The sequence below is a fragment of the Brachionichthys hirsutus genome, chromosome 2 (genome assembly GCF_040956055.1).
Source record: "Brachionichthys hirsutus isolate HB-005 chromosome 2, CSIRO-AGI_Bhir_v1, whole genome shotgun sequence".
NCBI classification, from domain to species: Eukaryota; Metazoa; Chordata; class Actinopteri; order Lophiiformes; family Brachionichthyidae; genus Brachionichthys; species Brachionichthys hirsutus.
The window spans coordinates 4,671,762-4,693,454 of NC_090898.1; the positions used below are offsets into that span (position 1 = coordinate 4,671,762).

Consider the following 21,693-nt stretch of genomic DNA (forward strand, 5'->3'; position numbering starts at 1 on the left):
GAACTCAGGAAGAAAGAGGTGTTTAAAGTTCTTTTACACATTTCCATCAGATCCAGGAATTATGTCCAAAATGATTAAATAATAATACAAGTTCATTTTCAATAGACGTTTTAAAATCTCATTTTAGAATCAATTCCCTAAAGTGTAAAACCTCAACCCATTTGTTCATCCCGGGGAAACATTTCAGTGCCGCAACATGCTGTCCCTTGACACCAATGGCTTTACAGCCTGGGAGTTCAATCAACACCTCCTCCATCTTCCTCTCCAGCCTAACAATAGCAGTGCTGACATCATCACCACCACCCAGGGCGCCAGCATTCACCTGATCCCAGGGTCACTTCAACTACATATGAACACAGGACACAGCGGGAATGATTTTGGACCCGAGATAAGAAATTAACATGCTCCTGTTTTTGAGGGCTGAGGATAGTAACGGGGAGGAAGGAGAGGGAGAGAAAGGTCGGTCCTGAGGAACACCAGGAGGTCATAGCATTCACTTTGCCGAACGTCTGTTTCTGTCATCATTGATTTTGGGTGAGTTCGCTCCTCCTCTCGTCTGGTTTACACATTGGGATTGGTTCCCCATTCCACTTCCACAAAAGCCCTTTTTGCCATTCCCAGTCCACCTAGGTGGCGCGACATCTGGCGAGGAGGTTGCGAGGGCAGAGCGGGAGGATTGAGAAGTTTGAATAAAAGTGCTTGTGTCGTTTCAGTAACTTATTGCCCTTTTAGCTCTGGTCACAGAGGAGTGTGTGTGTGTGTGTTTGTGTTTGAAGAATTTCATCTGTTAAGGGCTTGAACCCTTGCTTCAGGCCGTCTGGCTGACAGGTGGCCATAAAAACCCAATCGAGGCGCACTAAAAGCAGAACGTAACAGGTGGCTCGAGGCTACAGTTACCTCATCTTTCCTTTGAATTCGCCAGGATTATGGGCCCGTCTGACACCATTAAAAGAAAACACTTTCAACACGTTTATTGACATTAAGTCTCCAAAAACAACGCTTTTCTGTTAACAAATATCTGATGTCGGAATTTAATGTAATTATTTTATTGCATCTCCCTGTGAGCTGTTAATGCTACAGATTACGTCTCCAATTGCACATTCAAATGAAAGTGCCCTTTGAGCTTTAGAGACGACCTTGCACCTCCCCGCGTTCTTCATTACTCACCTTTACGGACTGCGTGGACATGAGGAGGAGCAGAGCCAGAGAGTCTGAAGGAGAGGCTGTCAGGGTTGTCAGGGACTTTCACAATCCTGGATAAGAGAAGACCAGTCAGACCACTGTGTGTGTGTGTGTGCGTGTGTGTGTGTGTGTGTGCTTTCCCTTACTCCTTGGCCTTGGTGGCGACCAGCAGCCACAGGGAGCGTCGCAGGCAGAAGGCCTGGCTGATCATGGTTTCCACCTCAGAGAAGGGCCTGAGGAACAGCAGGTCTTCGTTGATGGTGTAGATCTTCCTGCCCACCTGCAGGCCGGCCATCTGGAGGACGGGGAGACAGACAGGAGGAAGAAAAAGCTACGTTTAGTTTGCGCCTTCATTTCCATCTCGCACATTTGCACAGTGAGATTTGAAGATGGGTTCCCCAGTTTCACAGAGAGATCTTAGTCTCACGGCTACATTCAGCTGAGACCATGAAGCCCCCCCTGAGGTACTCCTCGCCCGTATCCCTGCAGTCTGAGATTTGTTTTAACATAACCGGTGTTGCTTTGACTCAGGTCAGACCTCACTCTGTTCCTTGGACTGCATATGATGTGATGGCTTATGCAATGTATGTGAAAATACAATAACAGCTGCACACAGAGAGGGATGGCTTTGTGCAGTCAGACGTTAACTTCAAAAACCGCTTTACATATGACAAAGAGCAGCACCAGCCTGGTGCATGTCGCTGAATGCCGTCGTCGTGCACATCTTCCAGTCACGTTGTGAGAATAATGCTGCTTCTGTGCGTTCGCTGTATGAGTCTAGTGTCTTGGGCACAGATCCGGGGGGGCTGGTCTTAGCCAAGCTGGACCTCAGTTCTGGATATGGGCCCAGTATGGAGGCAGGAATGATTGGGAGGAGCTACCAGCCATCTGAATGAGCAAGGGAGTGTGTGTGTGTGTGTGTGTGTGTGTGTGTGCGTGCGTGTCAGCCCTTTTCAGAGCCCCATGGGAATCAGCTGAGCTTCATTCGCTGTGCTGGCACATGGGCTGTGGCACAACTAGCAATCCTGTTATTGTGAAGCATGGGGGAGCGGAGTTCAGCGCAGTAGAGTGAGACAAAAGTAGGTAAAAGTAGTGAGTAGGTAAAAAAAAAAAAGCTTTAACTTTATGGGGAAAACTGCAAAAGGTATATCAACAGTCGGAATAATCAAAGAGGTGGGAGAAATTACTGAACATTAAATGAAGACCGGATTAAATTGGAATTACTCCGTGGTTAAAGTGACTATTATGACAAGTAGACGCTGATATAGCAGCTTGGGATTTGACGGTAGCATTTTTACACACTGCAAACACAATAACACATCACAACAAAATAGTGCATGTGGTTTTTCCACAACAGCAGTTTAAACAGCTCTGGTGTGAGACCAAGCACGTCTAAGCCAATCAGAGCAGAGGCCGTCAGAAGAAAGCAAGAGCCTGACTGACAGCCGCCATCAAAACAGGAGACAGCCATCCCCTACTGGAGCCTGTGTGTGTGTGTGTGTGTGTGTGTGTGTGTGTGTGGACCGTTACCTCAGCATGTGAGCCCCTGGTGACAGATTTCACCACAATAGCCTTGTTTTTCTCCTCAATCTCAAAGCCGTAATCTTCTTCCTCGGGGTGAATCTGCAGAGGAAATCACTTCCTCATTACTCCAGCATTTCCAACCCAAAGCGACCTCTGACAATGGCAATACACGCCACACGTCTGTGCGGTGATGCAGCCACACATTACCACGGTTTCTATGTTGCAGATTTGTGATTTTCATTGCGCGTCTGGTGTGATATTCTCTATTTATCTCTATATTACCCAGCAGATCGAGGATTAAAAATTGTCGTAACCCGCAACACATTAGCCGGCTTCCATTAAGGAAACTGTTTGGGCCATTTTGTTTTCCTGCCGCCTGGCCCTGATAAGATGTTGCTATCTGCCGTGACATCAGAGGACGCGGCTGTGGTAAATACAGATTTCCTGCACTTCACTTCAATAATAGCTGGAAGGGAAGATTAGTTCTGCTAATCAAGGGGGGGGGGGGGGGCATTTTCCACTTCTTGTGAAAGGCCAGAGAAGCGCGTCTTGCTTCACATTCTGATAAGCCAAGCGATGCTAGCGATGCTTCTGGGTTAGCAGACACAGCTTGACCTTTCACTTTGGGCCTCTGGATATTGCTGCCACCTGGAACCGAAACACCGCTGATCGGATTAGCAGCTGATCTTATTATGAGCCAAATACGTTTGATAAATGATATGATGACCAGGTTACATTATGACCCTTTTTGCACAAACTATGTTCCAACCATTTTGTGAACTCGTGTGCTTGCACGCCTGTTGATGACCAGGTAGGATTAAGATGTTTTGGGAATATGAATCCCGGGAGCAGACGCTCTCTTTACGTTACTAGAGCCTTATCCTGTAACTGCATGCTGGATAAGACGCACCACTACCTTTCCACATGCATCATTGCTCCGTGTCAGTTTCTGTCATGCATTTCCTTTTTTTTATCATTGCATTTTATAAACTTCAGGAATGTTCCCATAACATCCCTTTTGTTCACAGAAACTGCTGCCACTGTCTCCACTGCAGACAAAGCTGAAACGTCTCACTCCTGTTGTCTGTCCTTCAGGTACGTCCATTTACTACGTGAATATAAATACGCAGGTAGTAAATGGACCATTAAAGGTGAGGAAAAAGTCAGATGTGAGGTGAATTTTAATCAGCTTCTGATATGAACGGCTGCAAGATCAAGTGAAATGTTTCAGAACAATTTGTGAAGGGACCCCGCTTCATTCCCGTGCAATAAAATATCATCTGTAACGATATTTGTTTTAATGGCGGCACGTTTAAAGGTTTACATTTACTCAAGACAGCGGGAATCAAGATGAGCGCTAATCAGAGCCAATTCAAAGCTGTCTACTGTCATCAATAACCGCCCCCCCTCTTCCCCCCGCTCACATGGAGACTGGATGAGTCTGTGCATAGAGTGATATTAATTAAATCTAATCATGGAGCGCAGAGAGATAAACAAACATGGGTCTAAACTTATCTGGGCTGAAGGATGCACTAGATGCCAGAATGTCAGCTCAATTAGACACACACCACAGTTCTGTTACATAACTCTCTCTCTCTCTCACACTCACACTCACACACACACACACACACACACACACACACACACACACACACACACACACACACAGAGAGCTCTGGATGCATGAGCAAAATTGCATTGTCTGTTTTGCATCCATCCACATCGACTGATTGCTTTTGAGAAGCGTGGACATCTGTGTGTGTGTGTGTGTGTGTGTGTGAGTGTGTGTGTCAAGACTCACCACCAAGGACTTGACCAAGATGTTTTCAATAAGTTTGAAGTCGTTGCGCTGGAGCTGCTTGCTCTTGGAGCTCGTTCCCTCCATTTCCTCGTCCGCATAGAAACGAAAGAACTGCGACTCATCTTTGAACTCGCTCTTCTCCAAGACTGAGGAGAGACACGGAGACACACACACACACACACACACCATGTCTCATTTCTCGACTTTTACATTCAGCGTAGCAGAAAAATAAGGATTCGGCCTCGTTATTAATTCAGCTGTGTTCGTGCTCTTTTTGTCTTGATTGATGGTATTTGTGGAAATTCCATCCGTGTCGATGAAGGCGTGTTACAAGAGAGCTGCAGCCCCGTGGGAGGAGGGCAGAAATTAAAGGAAGCCACCACGGGATATTTGGACATCCTCACACAAAACAAAAATAACAGATCATTAGTTGATCAATTGATGCAGGAACATCTGGAGTCAAATCACATCTGGGTTGCAGTCAACACTAGGAACGGCATTCCATGCGCCCCGTGTGTTCAGGTGTGTTTAAAAATCCCACCGGTGGGTTGAGCTTCACTTTAACAGATGGGCTCTCCAAACAGGTAAGGAGAACATTATGGAAGCAACTTCAGGAACAGGAGCAAATAATCAGAGCTTCTGTAACTGTATTTCCTCACACAGAAAGAAACCTTCTCCATTGTGCCAACAGCCTTCTGAAATAAAAGGTCCAACGCTTTTAGCCCTTAACCGTGTAAACTTTCTTGGAATGATGAACATGTTCCTCCTCCATAATAACGCTAAATTAGGAATGTCTTACGAAACGTGAGTATGTCTAGCGTGCATGCAGATTTTCGCTGTACTGTGAGCAGTTTATCTGCCTTCTTCTCCTCAAGAAAGGAATGGAACTACGGCTGGAAGTGATCGCTTACTAATCATTTACCACGAACTCAGGAAAAAACACACACACACGCAAATGCCAGGGGACCCTTGTCAAATGTGTAAACACGGGCAGAAGATGAAAGAAATACCTGACTTGATCGTTTCACAGATTTCTCCTAGAAACAGGAGATAATTAATAATTAATTACGAATTTAAGTTCACATAGAAGCCTTCTAATAATTTGGTTTCTAGGCTTATAATTGATATAACTGATTGAACACACACACACACACACATATGCTGGCCTCACTAAACATTTCTCTGAGTCACAGTGGCTGTGATCACAAAACACCTCAACACCACCCGTTAAACTAGAGAAGGCGTTGCTTTGTAAACCGACATCCCCTAATGACACACACACACACATATGGAATTAGGTTTCCATTAAGTGGAAAAAGATCAATTCTAAAATTGAAAAGACACGTCTCTGATCCGAGATGCGCAAAAACCCATAAATTGAGCGACCACAAAAACAAATCTCGATTATTGTTTACATAATGGCAATACTGTAAATAATAAACAACTATTTGTGTCGTTTACTGCGTTGGCTCACATCGACGGTCTTCCCTACAGCAACGAGCCTCATAGCCAGACAGTCGAGGAAGACAAGGACAGGACAAAGACAGCAGTAGACGTGCTGACAAAGTGAGCCGAGGAGACAGACGGGCTGGGGGCACAGAGGTCGCGACCCTGACCAAAGGCAGTGAAAAGCCAGAGGTGAGAGGACAGGTGTGTCCATCCAACAGATGGTAGAGGGAGGTGAATGTGTGACAGCCAATGAGACCAGAGAAGACTGAAGGGAAGACGCTGCGTAGCGTCTGTCTGGGTTCAAGCAACGGCAACGTCCCTGATCGCAGCATTCACAGAGGAGATTTGTGAGTGTTTAATCCTGAGTCCATCTAAAGTCAGATACTGTGTACATTTAGGACTCTCAGATAGTACCTCTGTGCTGCAGTAGCTCTTTGGTGGTTTTCAAAAGACGTATAACAATGGCTTTCATCACATTACATTTGTGTTGGCAGAGAGAAGACTGGCTGATAAAAACAGACAAACTGCAGTATTGATCCAGAGAAAGAGTGGATTACAAAGAAAGAGGTTACAAAAGAAAACACTGGATGATCAAACGCAGACAAATGATCTTATGCTACGGAGCCATCAAACTCAAAGTCTTAGCGTGAGTGATCCGCCTGTGCTGGGGAGAACGGAACTGACCGTGGTGCATGAAGCCGCTGTTGCAGAGCCCCACACCCAGCATCACAGCATCCTCTCGGGTCGAGCAGTCGCCCTGGGAAACCAAATCAATGACGCACACAGTCAGACAGACACAGCGCCTTCTGATGCAGCACTGCTGGATGCAGGTATCAGTGTGTTTGTTTGAAGTAAGGCTAATATTCATGAGTCAACACGTGCTAATAACGGAGACAATGACAGACTGCGCTGGTTCACGGCTTATAAACGCGGCATGCATAAGGATAATGAATGAGTGCATTGAACAGACTGAACGATACTCAGAAACAGAAGAGTGACATCATTAATATGTAAAATGCATAATTAGTTACAGGAGTGACGGGCTTCCTCTTTTCTGTTCTGTGCTGCCTCGTGCAGCGCCAGCAGAGTTACCTCAACTCGTTTAGCACCTGGATGTTACCTGCAGGAGTAGCCAGTCCACCAGTTTGCTGGCAGGAACCACAGATTTAAAGGTTTTCAGGTGGTGATCTCTGTCCCTGAAGGAGCAAACAAAACAGTTATTAGTGTTACGTTTTGGAACGTTGTCATTTGTGAGCAACACTTAGAAGAAATATTTTCTAGTAAGTCAGACAACAATAATAAAAAAAAGCCCATGTTAATATCGAGGTTATTAAAACAACATTCACCGCACGATTTAGGTGTGCAGTTACAACAAGAGGCGCTACGGAGGATGTGCGGTTGATTGTGTAACTGGATCAAATGGATGGTATTTCCTCATTTCAGTGTGTGAGAGTTGTGCGTTGGGCACGGCGTGTGTGTCAGAACCACCCGTGTTGTACCACTTGCAGAATGAAGGCACAAAGCAAGGCCTCAGTGACTGCATAACGAACCGTCTGCTTCCAGACCTTCATGTGATCAATGATTTTATGCATCATCCTTTAACAGAGCAAGACATCTGTGACATTCACAAGACTGCTTTTATTGGGTTTACATATATATATATTTTTAATCAAATGTCATTTCACTTCATTTTCATGTCATGAAACCTTCAAACGCTTTATCGCTCAAAGCAGACTCAAGAGCAGCATGAATATTTAAGATTAATTAAATAATACATCCATTAGACGAAATTGTTATTAATGTGTGCTAAATAACATAAAGTAGTGATAATTTAATCAATCAAAATTAGTACAATGATGGATCAAAGAGTAGCAGCACACTACATGAGATCTGGCCTTTGTATAATAAGAAGATTGCAGTTTAGTTTAAGTCAACAATTAGGGATGAAAGGCCTTGAAATCTGTACGACGCAAATGAGGGATCAAACAGTCAGGGGAGGCTTACTGTTTCTCTGTGCGCATAATTAATATTGTAGTGTTTATACAATTGAGATAGACGCACGTGAGTGAGGAAGTGCTTGCGTACGACAGAGAGTGAGAGCATGAAGGCGAAATAAAATGCTTTCAAAATGTTTAAAAGGATCAAAATGCTTGCAGGCCAGTCACACTCCTGTAAATGTAAGGATAATAGAAAAATGTTCCTATGTTCCTAATGGGAGGCTGTTATAAATCCTTTAAGAGCTGGCACCCTCCACATGAACTGAATCCTGTAGCAGAGGACCTACAGCAGCAGAAGCCGGGTCTGAGGCCTGTCATTCCTGGCTCACAGCAAGAGTTCAGTTCATGCAGAAAGGGTGGTGTGGGCTGAAAGTGAAGCCTTTATAAATATTCATTTGTGCATCTGGAAAGCAGGGAACATTAGCATGTGTAGGGGGGGGGAGACAGGTACGTACTTGATGACAGGCGTGTGGAGGCTGTGAAGGCGGCAGTACAGCCTAACGCCCTGGAAGAAAAAACACAGCCGCTGAGTCACGGAGCACACACCTCAGGTAAACTAGTATGAGCATGGCTGCAGGTCAAGGCATTCAACTGTTGACTGAGAAATGTTACCCCCCGAGGATATGATTTTAGATATTTCAAAATCGCAGGCTGCAAATGCGAACAAATGTTGGCCAACTTGCGTTTCCCTCTGTTGGAATTCAGTGTCTGACTTCTGTGGGAAGGCTTCAAATTATTCTAAAGGTTCTATTTGATTATATTTGCATTAACTTGTGATACACCAGTCACCAAGGTTTTACTCAACAAAAGTAATTTTTAAGGATCACAAGGCAAAGTTTATTAAAACTAGCAGTAACATTTGTTTGTATTCGCATTTCTTTTTTTTATTATCCAAACCTCAAAATTCCGCTTGCCCCCCAGCCTGACAGAAACTCAGCTGAAGATTCTAAGACCACAAAATATTTCTAGAGGTTCATGGCTAAACAGCATTCTTCTTTCATACATTAATAAAAAAAAGACAAATGTGAACATAGATTGACTCCATGCAGCTCAGATGGCATAATCCATGCCTCCAGGTGGCCTGAGAACCCAAAATGCTTTTACTCTCTTAACAGGGGCCCTTCCCTGAATACTTTAAGACAAAATCATTAGTACGCACTTCTTCTGAGGAAGGTGCACAAGCTGGAACATGTAGCATTGGCTGCTAAATGAAACCAACAAGAACTGATGCATGATCTCTGCAAAGCGCGGTATTCACACAATACACAAATAATGCAGCGGTCACTGATGCCTCGAGTGATTCATGGATTTGCATTCCAGCTCATGCATCCATCTCAGCCAGGGTGCTTTCCAACACCTTTAGGTTCTGTTGACGAACCTAAGGAAACATGACTAAATATATGGCACGTGTAAAGGCCGTGTAAAGGTCACATATTATAACCTTTTTCCCCACAAGTGAACGCAGTTCTCAGACACTTATATGAAATATCTGTGACAGTCTTTGGTCAAAGTAGCAAACAGATGCTGCAGGACAACGTCCCTCTTGTTGGTCTCAAACAGCTGTCAGAAACGCCTCTAAAAATGAAACCAAAACTTAATTCATAGCGGGCACACTGCACGCTACCATGGTAACTGGTGAGGCATTTGATTTGATTACATTACCACCAAAAATAAACTTCTTCGACTCATGCAGGAGCCACATGTAGAGCGCGGACGTGTGACGTCACAAACGAAAAGAGTGCTGCCAGACATGTCTCAATACTTGATTACAGAACTACGCAGGATTGACTGGATGGTTTAATTGAGCAGTTTTTGGGTTGGCAATGACTCAAAACCACCAAAATATGAGTGTAGAAACACGGAAAAAGTGATTTTTTTTTCTTCATAATATGGCTCTTTTAATTACCTTCTAATGTCCTGTTAATCAAAAAGAATTATGCCCATATTCCCTGTAAAAGCAATCATGACATCCAGAGGACGAGTCGGTACCTTCGACATGATGTCTTCCATCTCGCTGCGGGCCTTGTAGGTGCCATCGTCGTAACGGAATCGATAGAGCACCTGCTCGTTCTTGAACTGGTGCTTGTCTGACACTAAAAAATGAGAGTGAGAAAGTGTTAATGTTAGACAGACTCCAAATAATGATTTTAATTCTTCATCATCCGTCACAGTAAATATGTCCTCCCTCCTCCTCCTCCTCCTCCTCCACATTTCTCTGTGGAATGTCTTTTTAAATGTATTTCCCAGTTCCCTGTCTGCTTCGCCATCTGTCACAATCAAGTAAAATAATCTAGAAAATTGTTAGTGGAATATGATATTTTATAATGTGTGTAATAAAGTTTGATCAGTTTGATTTGATGAAATTATTGGGTTAAGCAAATTCATGCCTGTGCTTGGTGCAGTCTGACGCCGTCCAAACCAAACTCATTTACAATCAGTCCAGCAGAGAAGAACGCCTCATACAGACACTGGCTGGGGAAACTAGCAGTGAGATCTGAAACGGAGGCAGTTTGCCCCCCCCCCCCCCCCCCCCCCCCCAACAAGTTGGCGTTGGCTCAAACAAGCCGCTGGGTTTTCTCAGTCTAGACTTCAAATTCCCCGTATAAAACCCGAGGCACCACACAATCAGCCGTTGTAAAGTTTCGAATGGGGAATTTAAAGTGCATGAAATGACAGCTAGATTATTATGGGAGCAAAAGTAATGGCAAAGCGTGCGAGCGTGAACTGGTGTGTTTTAGTGCGTCGAGCATGCACAGCTCACTTGATCAATGCTTTAAAAGTCATGCGGCTCGCCGTGACGCTTTATACACGGTTCTTCATCAAATATATGCATGACAAATTGTCAGGTTCAGTCTGCCTCTCTGTAACGTTATCTTTTTCCCTTCCTCTTTTCACAGACTCGCCGACGACACCTACACTCTGCACACCCAGAGCCTCTCCAGTTTGTCCACAAAACCCACACTGCTGTCCCCAGAGTCCTGCATGGTCCTCATCGTCTCCCTCTGCGGCCGGAGGTCAGGGTGAGAGACAATTCCAGGGTAGTCGCTATTAAAGAATAGATATTTCTGTGTACAAATCATGACAGTGGTTTGTACCTACTTTATATAATAATCCATCCAGGGACATTCCAGACAACTGTCTAAAGACATTAGTTACAGTTGTTTTATTTGTGTGTGTGTGTGTTACAGTGTAAATTACAGATAAAGGGTATAGCGCATGTTTTTTTCTTCTATATTTGTCCCCGACACAGAAAGAACTGTATTTTTGCCTGTTTGAGTTACTGAATCAATAATTTAATATGTTTAAAATGGGTGGCACGGTGGGTCGCGCTGTCGCCTCACGGCAAGAAGGTAACGGGTACGAATCCTATCTGTGTGGCGTCTGTTTGTTCTTCCCCGCTTCCTTTATGTTAAGCAATTATTCCAAATTGTCCGTAGTGTGCGAGAGTTGTTGTCTGTCTCTGTGTGGCCCTGAGATTTGCTGGCGACACATCCGAGGTGTGCCCCGCCTCTCGTCCATAGCACGCTGGGATAGGCTTCAGCAGCCCCGTGACCCGCAAAGCGGCTGTCGATGAGACAATCGTCTCATTACGCTGGTTTGTGATGTGTCTGTACTTGTGTTTTTTGTATCTTAGTCATTGCTGTTACATGTTGCACGACTTCACTGAGAAAAAATCCTAGTCTGTGAACCCTCATTGACAATGGCAATAAACACATTCTGATTCTGATTCTGAAGAAAATGGATGGATGTATGTTTAAAAAGCTGCCAGGATGTGCAGATTCTGTTCAGGTTTAAACATTTTATACCTTAGAATAAAACAGATTTCAGTGAAAAATGGAAGACTAAAGAAATCCAATGAACTGAGAAGAAACAGGGAGAATAAAGAAAGCAGAAACAGAAAGCCAGGATACAAAAGGGATTAGATTTTGCCTCACCATGGTGAATGATGCCATTTTCCAGCAAGGCTTGTCCCAGGTTGACGCCTTCGTCAGGCTTACTGATCTCTCCACTCTCCATCAGCCATGAAACAAACTCGCTGGGAGCACAAGACAAAGAGGCATAATGGTGAGGCTGGTCGCCTAAAGTGGCTTTCAGTTTACGGTTTGTTTTCGAAATGGTCGCTGTCTTTGAAATGGTATGTCCCTGCTGTGCTCTACGGGCCTTCACAGTAATGTCATAGTAATCACACAGCGTAGACGTCTTCATGACCCCCCCCCCCCCCCTCTGTTGTCATTCACGAAGCATCGCCTCACACATATAAACATGACACAGCTTCCTATTACTGAATGATCAATAACAAGAATACCAGTGAATAAAGATGAAAATAAATATCATCATAAATGAAGCTCACAGTTCATATTAAATTGATGTAGTGTTGATGTTGATATTGTTAGAAAACGATTTGCTGTGAAATCTGTTTTCTCTTTCACCTGAAATCGATATAGCCTAATTCTTATGATTAGTTTTGAAATATTATTCACAGCACATTGTGGAAATAACAAACACAACTACGTCATAAGTATGTCCTAACTATGTCGTAACTATGTCTGCTGGGTTTATGCAGCTAAACACATACATCTCGGAACCCATCCACAAACAAGACGATTGTACCTGACCAGACTCCAATAATTTTGAGCGTCCTTCAAAGAATAAAATGGGCGGGGTTGAAAGATTAGCAAATTTACAAAGTCCAGGTAGGAAACACGTCGTGATGATTACTCCACTCTGACTCCCAATCACAGCCGTTTTCTCCTTGTAACGAGTAAAAGCCTTTCTTGTCTAGTGACTCGGAAACTTCTCCATGTTACAAAATCCAACGAACAGTTAATGTCCAGTGAATACTTGGGGGGGGGGGGGGGATGGTGTTATGATTAGCGATCGTGTACGTCTCTGTAAACAAAGCCTTTACATATCGCCGACGGCATTGCATTGTGGGATACTGTCACAAACAGGAGGAAGGCCTCTATTCTGAAGCTGAGATTCCCTCCGCCTTTTAAAATGAAATTTATAACGGCCCCTCAAATGTCTTAATGCACCTGAATGCACCATCTACATGCAAGGATTTCAGCTCTGCTCCCCTCACCTCACTCAGACTGAATTAAACTAATTATTGGAAGGAAAAAATTGCATGCTATACTTTTTCATCATTCATACTGCAGAACCATGAAGTGCATGTGCCAATATTACAAGCCGTACATTAATCCATAATGTCTCTGCAGAAACGATTTTACATTGAGAATAACAATAGTCTGAATTCTACTGCTGTACTCAAACAGAAAGTTACACAGCATTGGTGCTCTTGTATTAATCATCAATAATATTCCTCAAACTATATAAAGTCACTGCCAAAGAAAATTCATGAAAAGAAAACACATTATTGTAACTAAACTCTTCCTGGAACCATCACCATAATTTGATATTTAGCGTCATGCTCCATTTACTTGAGCCGTTACATTATAGGCCACATTAATGTGTCCTATAATGTAACGGCTCATTCCGTGAAAATAGAATGTGAGATGATGGAATCAGGATACAAATATAGAAAAGATCAAGAATGAAAAACTGGCAGCTGATGCTCATCTCCATCTCTTCTTAACTTTCGCTCCAGCACCCAAAAAAGGTTACATTTTTTAATTATAATAAAATATTACTGCACTGCAAACCTTTGCTAATGATCATTGGCAAGCAGTGGCTCAGCCAACGCAGTAGCAATAAGAAAACACAAGGCGTGTTAACAGACAGATGATGGAATTGTGCCATCAAACCGGCAGTCGGCATGCCACTTAATCCAATAATCCCCTCTAAATATGTCTGCCGCTAATGTCATTAGAAAAACAAACTCAGACGCTAATGTCGATGGCACTCAGACAGGAAATGACTGAATGATGGAGCCAAGAAAGCGGAAACAGGGAGCGGGACAGAGGACGTCCAAGTGGACTTGGATCGCATGGTGTGTGCCCGGATTAGGGTGTGTGGTCAGAGTAAAGAAACATCCAAGTTGGGGCCACATTTGAACTCGAGTCTCGGCAGTGAATGTTTTGGCCCAGACTCTCGACTCTAATCTACACGTGGGGGCGAGATAAAGCGTGACCTCCCTACGAGGATATGGCTAGCACGCCGCTGTCGTTGAAGCATGAGGAGAGGAACAATGTACAAAAATAGAAGTAAATGCCAAGTCCTGGAAGAGCTCGGGATCCCGACCGCCTAGTGAGGGACATCACAGGGAGACGGAAACATCCAGGCGTGGACCTCATATGGAGCCCACCAGGATGTCCAAGAAACGCATGACTTTTTTAAGCAACTCATTAAAGTTCCTTCTTGGCAGCGGCTGAAAGCAGCATTATCATCCACTGTATTAACATCGTGGAAAATAACTCCTTCAGATAGGGGACGCCTTTTAGCGACTCCAAGGCCACATTAGAAGTTTTTGCAGACATTAATGGGCGGTTTCTCCTTACAGAACCAGTCATCAGTCACCATCCCGGTCTCGCTTAGCTTTAAATTTGTCTTCCCGAGATGGTGCAGGAGGGAACTTAATTACCTTGTTTGGGCTCTTTCAAATGCTGGTGTGGAGCAACCGAGGTAAAAATCTGAGCTACGTGTTGGGACATCGTGGGGACAGAAATGCTGATGGCTTGTTCTGCAAACTCTGCTAGTGAGCCATTTGCAGAAGAAAATCTGCTTGTGTAAGTTTGTGTGCACGATAATATGAATGTGTGGGGTGTAACTTGGGCCTTTTTGTGACCCTATGAGGGTGGGGGGGCTCAGACTTGTACGGATTAAACAATTCAGGCATTTTGCCAGTACTTGGTGAGACTGGATCCGAGCTCTTTTGAAAACCTGTTGCTCTTATGTAAGAGCTATTTGTAAGGCTCCTCTTGTGAGTGACAAAGCACAGCAGCACCCATTCCTGGAACCTTGAGAAAACCCGGCACTCAGGAAGAAAAGAAACTCACTTTCCCATGAAGCACTTGGGCACAATGCTGAGCTTTCTGCGTCGATCTTTGATCAGGTGCCGACTCTTAGTCATCATCATGTGGTAGAGCTTCTCCCCCTTCGCGGCAATCATCACATAGGCGTCCCGCTCCATTCCGAGTTTGAGACCTACAAACAAAAGAGAATGAATCCATCAAATGATCAGCAGAGTTTCCAAGTGAGTTACCAACGTGAGAGTGGAAATGAACGAACGCACAAAAGCCTGAGTACATACATACTGTAAATCAGGCTTGTTGGAGAACATGAACTCAAACTGGCTTTCAGCAGGAATCTCCACTACATCAATGACAAACAGCATCAGGCATTAGCCTTTGTGCTTTTAGAGGAGGCAAACGGGCCCTTTGCCTGGTTGTCCCAGTTGAGTCCTGGCGTCGTGCAGATGGAATGACGCCAGGAGAAAAGCATGGCGGCTCAGGTCTGCTACAAACACAGATGTTAATCTCGCCTTGACAAGTTAGTTTGGAAATTAGGTGTTTCGGGGGGGGGGGGGGGTCTTGATCTGGCTTTGGTGAGAATTTTGGAAGTATTGCACCTCCGTTGTAAAGCAGAGCATGTACTAATTGTGAGGCCTGCATGCTGCAGTAAACATGCAGCGATCATCGAGTGCATGATTTGAGCTGCTTAACCTTATTGTGTGTTTTTTTTCTCTCCAGCTTCTGTGATACTTTGACTCGCGGCAACTCGACTCTGCTGCACTGCGTCTCCCCAAGCTGCTAATCTCTGAGGGACACATGAAGGAGCTCAATTTGACTGTTAGGCTCTCTGATTTCCACGCTGCAGTTCTTCTCTTGTACTTTGTGACATCTGGGAACGGATCTGACTTGTGATCTTCGACACGCTTTCTCTGAGGGACGTGTCAGACACAATGATGATCGGGCAATCGCTTATCCTCAGCTTTTAAGGCCTGGAGCTAGAAGGTGACTTCCTGTGACTGCTATATTGTTATTTCCTGTCATGCAGCAACAGAACACGCTGTACGCACGGCGACGGCCCATTTCTGCCGCCTTCGCTTGTGACCGAATCTGCACAATCAATGGAAGGCCACATGCTGCAATGGAGGGCATTTGGTTTCTGATTTGTGCTCCGTCATTGGTTGTTTCGGATTGGCAGTAGAGTTGGGAGAAACCTATATTACATCATAGCATTCAAAGTAAGAAAATGACAGGCACTATAAAGGGGGAAAAATGCAGGGATACAAACATTACATGCCATGGTTAAATTTGAGCCCGGTTTTCCCAGTGAGTCTTTACGCATCAGAGCCGGCGGGGGGAGGGGGTCTGTGATGGAGGTGGGGTTATATTACATTTGACAGCAGCTGGAGTAAAGTTAAACAACGAGTGTAATTTAACAACAGACAGGGGGGCCTTATCCAAAGTAGAGGCCCCCTCAGCTTCTTGTCCAGCTGCTACTCCTCTTCCTCCGCTCGCCATCCCGAGCCGATCTCCGACCGCACTTAAACTTCCATTAAATCAGTCACAAGAGAAAACGCCTCCAGCTGGAATTTGTTGAAAACGTCATCTGGGAGGATTCAAAGGCAACACATGGAAGCGTCGGGTAAAAGAAGGGGAGCGTGTGGGGAAATTGGTCACTGTGACTGATCTGGAATCTGTTAGCCGCTGTACGATTTCCGTCGCGTTGAAACTGAACACTACAAGCTGCAGCACACTCCTTCCTACTTATTTGTGCAGTGAAACCCTTTGATCTAAACACCAGATTTGCAGCTGACATCAAACTCCTTATTTAAGAAAAAAAAATTGAAAGAGGTTTTACGACACAATTTATGTTTACTCCACGAGCATGAAGCTAAACATCCGAACAGTCGTTCTCAGCCAAATGATGTTTAAAAGGTGTTTGATTTTTCTTTTGTTTATCCATCAGTGCTATCAGGTGACCTGTTGAGCACCGCTCAAAATCAGGTTAAAGCCTTCGACACCGTCTTACATGCAGAACACAGCCAGATGGGCGAGTGCAGTGAACAGGTGGGACGGCATCGAAAGGCAACAGAGGGACGCCCCACAATGAGGAGGAACGACGCTCAGGAGCAGCAGCGATATCAGCTTACATGAATAATGTCACACCAGCGGAGGCAACTGTGCGGGGCCTTTTAAAGACGAGTGAGTTCAGCGTATGTCGGAGAGTGGGGAATAAATCCACTAATTATTTTCACCTGCTCATTATGCATTCGTGATAAAGCTTCAAACCTGCTCAAATGGAAATTCTAAATGTCAAGTCTGTACAGGACCAAAATAAACACTTTCAAGATGTAAAAATACAGGAAAGATCATGATGTAATTGAATTCATCTTTCTTTGGCAAGTCAATTCAATTCTATTTAAAGTTTTGCGTTCCACTTTTAAGCACATCTGTTTTATGCAATGAGACATTTAAGTGAGACTTCGGCGCGCAGGTCGTCCGGGGCCCGCATTACCTCATCATGTCACCCAATCAGAGGCAGGCACCTTGTTCAATGTGGGACGTTAACTGTAGGAAACAAACACTGCATCCGGCTCGGAAGCACTTCCACAGCCGTTACAACCGTGACAGCTGCTGGAGCATCGAAAGCGTGCAAATCTAATGCGATGCCAAGAAGCAAGGCAACAAACAACGAGTCCAACAGCAGAGAAAAACACATTCTATTCATATTATAATATTAATCCTATACACAACTTGACATCAATGCAAACTGTGGGCTTTTAAATAACCACACCTTTTTATTAACACCCCTTCATTCACTGAACATTAGATTTAAGTCGTTGCACAGATTAAACTGGCATATATCAGTTATTGTTCAGTATAAATACTCATCCTTGGAGTGATAATGCTCAAAGCAAGAGTTGTCCGCCCCTTAAACTACAATAGTCACTCACTCTCTCGCTGCTCTCGTTCTCTCAAGATGGCGTCCAGCCACTTCTGCTTGTCCTCTGCATTTTTGGCCATGCAGACAAACCACTTGTTTTTAGCAGTGTTGTGGATCTTCCACCCATTGGTCACTGTGTAGTTGTTGCTGTGGTAGTCCGCTGCGGGGGGGGGGAGATAACAAAAGATTAATATTTGTGACGCGAGGTCACCATGAAGAACATTAAAAAAAAAGTTTGTTGGGGAGCAGGGTGAGCTTTAATTTTATTATATCAGGCTTGTGTCAGAATGACCTTTAAGATTAAAAAGATGTATTTAAATCACTTGATTAGAATAATATTTACTCCAGGAAATCCTATTTGAAGCCATTATCGGTTTCTTCCTGTTCTAAGCGTCTCATCATTTCATTTTGAGAAATCCGAACGAAAACCACATTCACACAGACCTTGTTTACGCTGACCCCAGCGGTAAGTGATAAAAAAATAAGTAAATGTAGTCAACTCACAAAGATGCCGTCTATGTTTGCAATAAATTCTTGCCGGAAGAGCATTTACTACTTGAGCAATGATTTACAAGACAATAAAAAACAAAACAAAGATAAAGACGATGCAGCAGGAGAGCAGTGAAGCAATATAATCTCTCCTCAGTGCCCGTTCTAATTTTATCACCCATTTAGCAGCAGGTGAGCAGCTCCTGAATAATGCATGGCCCAGTGATAATGGGGTTGCATTAGTCTCACGCAGCGGTCTCATAAATGGAGCGGATGCTTTGGGCCCCACTGGGAATAGATTGTGCTGATGTGCAAGAGCAGGCCATCGGTCTGGGACACGTATGTTGCAGGCCGGCGTCTCTTTATAATTATCGGGATGCAAAGACAAAATGGTTAAAAAGGGGAGTCGAGTACGTGCTGAGTTCTGTTAAACTGGCGTTCTGACATGAAGACAGGGAGGAGTTTAAATCAGAGACGGTGAGGAAAGTAAAAGCTTTCCAGTTAAATCGTATTCATTCATTCATTCATTCATCTTCCTGACCGCTTTGTCCGTTACCGGGTCGTGCTGGAGCCTATCCCAGCAGTCAATGGGCGAGAGGAGGGGCACACCCTGGACAAGCTGCCAGTTCATCACAGGAACACACACACACTCACACCGATGGACAATTTGGTTTAACCAATCTTCCTAATTTGCATGTTTTTGGTGGTGGGAGGAAGCCGGAGAACCCGGAGAGAACCCATGCAGACACAGGGAGAACATGCAAACTCCTCACAGAAAGGCCCCAAGACGGATTCGAACCTTTGACCTTCTTGCTGTGAGACCACAGCACTTACCACTGTGCCACCTTGCTGCCCCATTTAATTAATAGTTCTATCAAAAATGTTGAAACCTCCTCTTAGCGATGAGTCTATTGTAACCATCATACCGTATGTGGTTCATGAAATCTGGGCCATCGCTTGTAGTATTTGACATCGGAACCAATTTCCAGGCATAACATGCCAGGGTGTCCCAAAAACAATATACGGTTTACTCAGTAATCCAAAAACTTTGAAACTAACTGAAATGAGCCTTCATTTCATCTGCTTTGCTGCCACTTCCTCTCTTCATCCACGGTGAAGGTCACTTGACCAATGTTGCTCTTGAAGGTAAAAAAATAATTGTGGAAACAGTGCCTAAATTTGAACCGCTTTTCTTTCAAACCAAATCAATGCATAAAAAAATAACTCCAAATACTCTTCACATGCAATAAATGAGAAAATCGCTGGTCATTTGTTTGCATGTTTACTGCAGGATCCCTGAGTTTTGCAACCAATGTATGTTTTTCTTTGTGGTCAAGTGACAGTCAGCAGCCACCGACAGAGAGAGAGAGAGAGAGAGAGAAAAAAGTGAGGTTACAAAATGTTCTGCCTGCACAGAGGAGAGAAAAAACGGAAGCATGGGTGAGGGAGAGGAAGACAAAGCGCTTCTACGCTTGCAGACAAACGCGTACCGAGCCCGGCACAGTGCCTCGTAAAAAAAAAAGTAACTCGATAGCAACCGCCACCCACAGTCGAGTTGTTTATCCATAGCTCAAATAAGTCTATCATCCAGCACAGGTCGGTTTTTGCACTTCAGATATGCATTAGCACTTTGAATAACTCAACCCCCCGCATCGTTTCTATGTGGCCGATGAGAGTTTACAGGGAGCAATGTGATGTATAAAAATGATGCCACATAGTCGAAACCGCAGGTGAAACGCTACAGAGCGAGTTCTGACGTTTTGGCAAGTTTTCAGTAATACAATGGAAAAATACCGCTAACGGTTTTCCTTCTTGCCATTAAGGCGTGTGGGGTCATATAAGACCCCCTGATGCATCCCTTTTATTCTCACAGCTACTGTATTATACAAAAATACTCTCCTGCTCTCTGAAACATTGATAATAATAAACACTACAACAGAACAGCAAACAGCACGTCCCATTTATCGTTTTCTTAAAAGCAGCACCTCCGGCCATTATATCATTAAAGGTGTTGTTGTGTATACACTATATATAAAATGACTAATTTAACTGGAGGGGGTAAAACAAAAAAAAACTCTGTATGCACATTTACTTTCGGGGCTGAAACCCCACCCCCAAAAGGTTTGTGTTTACAATCTGCCCTGTTGCGGCTGCAGAATTGGCCGAATTATTAAAATGTTTTAATGATACATTTTGGGGTTTTGGCCATTATATTTTATATTGCTGAAACTGAAACCAGCAGAATGCAGAGAGTTTTTTTACGGAACGGTAGGTCGCTATGTTTTTACGCGCTGGTCTGTCGAGTGCAACAATGATGTGACCCGGTATGAAACAGAGTCTGACACACCCACCTTATGTCAAAAGGTGATACACGAGCTTTGCAAGCTACATCCTGTTTGAAACGGTCCAAGTATGACACCCCACCCAAACTGTCAGCAAGACGCCTGATTCATAATCAACCCCCTAAATGACACGGTTTCATGAAGAAATGATCTGGATTATTGCTAAATGCTATTTTGTGTATTAACTCAATGAGTGCCAACCATTTTCAGTTCAGCTATATGCTGAGTGGCCCAGTTGTCGCTCATTTTGCCCGATTTTACAAGCCCCACAAAATATTCGTTACTACGACCATGCAACCACCGAACCAACCAAATGAAAGATTAAAGTCTCTTGTTTCATCAGGAGAGAAAAAAAAAAGGCTGTCCCTACCATTTATTGGCCACTGAAGAGAGACAGATTTCAATGTCAGGTTTGGCAGGGAATGTTTGGGTTATAAAAAACATCTTTAGACGGCATGCAATGCGTTAAACAACACTGGGTAGCAGTTACCACCAGTGGTCCCTGTGAAATTATACTGGGCGAACACAAACCTGTTCCATCTTCCACGTTTTCCACCTCCATCACCTCAGTGTTGATTCGGCCCCTGAACACATAGAGGGGCCCGTTGATAGACTTGGTCCTCTTTGTGGACTTCTTTCCAGAAACCCTAGGAAATTGGGCGACGCTGCGGTTTACACTTGGCAGGGAAAGCATGCGTTAATCTGGTGCCACAGAAACAAAATAACTCGGCTCCAATGCCTGCAGATTCACAGAGATGCCGTTAAAAGGCGATGCGTGATGTTGGAGCATGTTTGCTGCTTGGACACTCAGTCAATGATTACTTTCTAAATGTTTTTTTTTTTTGTGTATGTGTGTGTGCAGGAAGTTGCTGGTCTCACCTGGATTTCCTCTTACAGTAAACTAAAAGGTTATCAAACAAGAAGAAGACGCGCTCCTGGATATTGCCAGCAGAGATTTTGAGGAGATTTCCATGCAGCAACAACTCTGTGCAAACATCTGTCAGGTTGGTTCCCTGTAGAGGAAAAAAATAAAATAAATCAATAAAGGCATGAGCCA

The 21,693-nt window shown here is 44.1% G+C and overlaps 1 protein-coding gene across 1 annotated transcript in view; it reads right to left on the reverse strand.

Annotated features, from left to right (window-relative positions):
• Positions 1 to 21,693, reverse strand: part of prex1 (phosphatidylinositol-3,4,5-trisphosphate-dependent Rac exchange factor 1) — a 62,110-nt gene that overhangs the window by 16,634 nt on the left and 23,783 nt on the right. The window contains exons 7-19 of the mRNA XM_068744359.1: positions 21,516 to 21,649; positions 21,168 to 21,283; positions 17,816 to 17,965; positions 14,910 to 15,057; positions 11,889 to 11,989; positions 9,943 to 10,046; positions 8,409 to 8,458; positions 7,077 to 7,152; positions 6,641 to 6,713; positions 4,508 to 4,653; positions 2,713 to 2,805; positions 1,329 to 1,477; positions 1,168 to 1,253 (exon numbers count right to left, since the gene is read on the reverse strand). Of these exons, the coding sequence (XP_068600460.1) occupies positions 1,168 to 1,253; positions 1,329 to 1,477; positions 2,713 to 2,805; positions 4,508 to 4,653; positions 6,641 to 6,713; positions 7,077 to 7,152; positions 8,409 to 8,458; positions 9,943 to 10,046; positions 11,889 to 11,989; positions 14,910 to 15,057; positions 17,816 to 17,965; positions 21,168 to 21,283; positions 21,516 to 21,649 (1,426 nt within the window). The remainder of the gene's footprint in view (positions 1 to 1,167; positions 1,254 to 1,328; positions 1,478 to 2,712; positions 2,806 to 4,507; positions 4,654 to 6,640; positions 6,714 to 7,076; positions 7,153 to 8,408; positions 8,459 to 9,942; positions 10,047 to 11,888; positions 11,990 to 14,909; positions 15,058 to 17,815; positions 17,966 to 21,167; positions 21,284 to 21,515; positions 21,650 to 21,693) is intronic.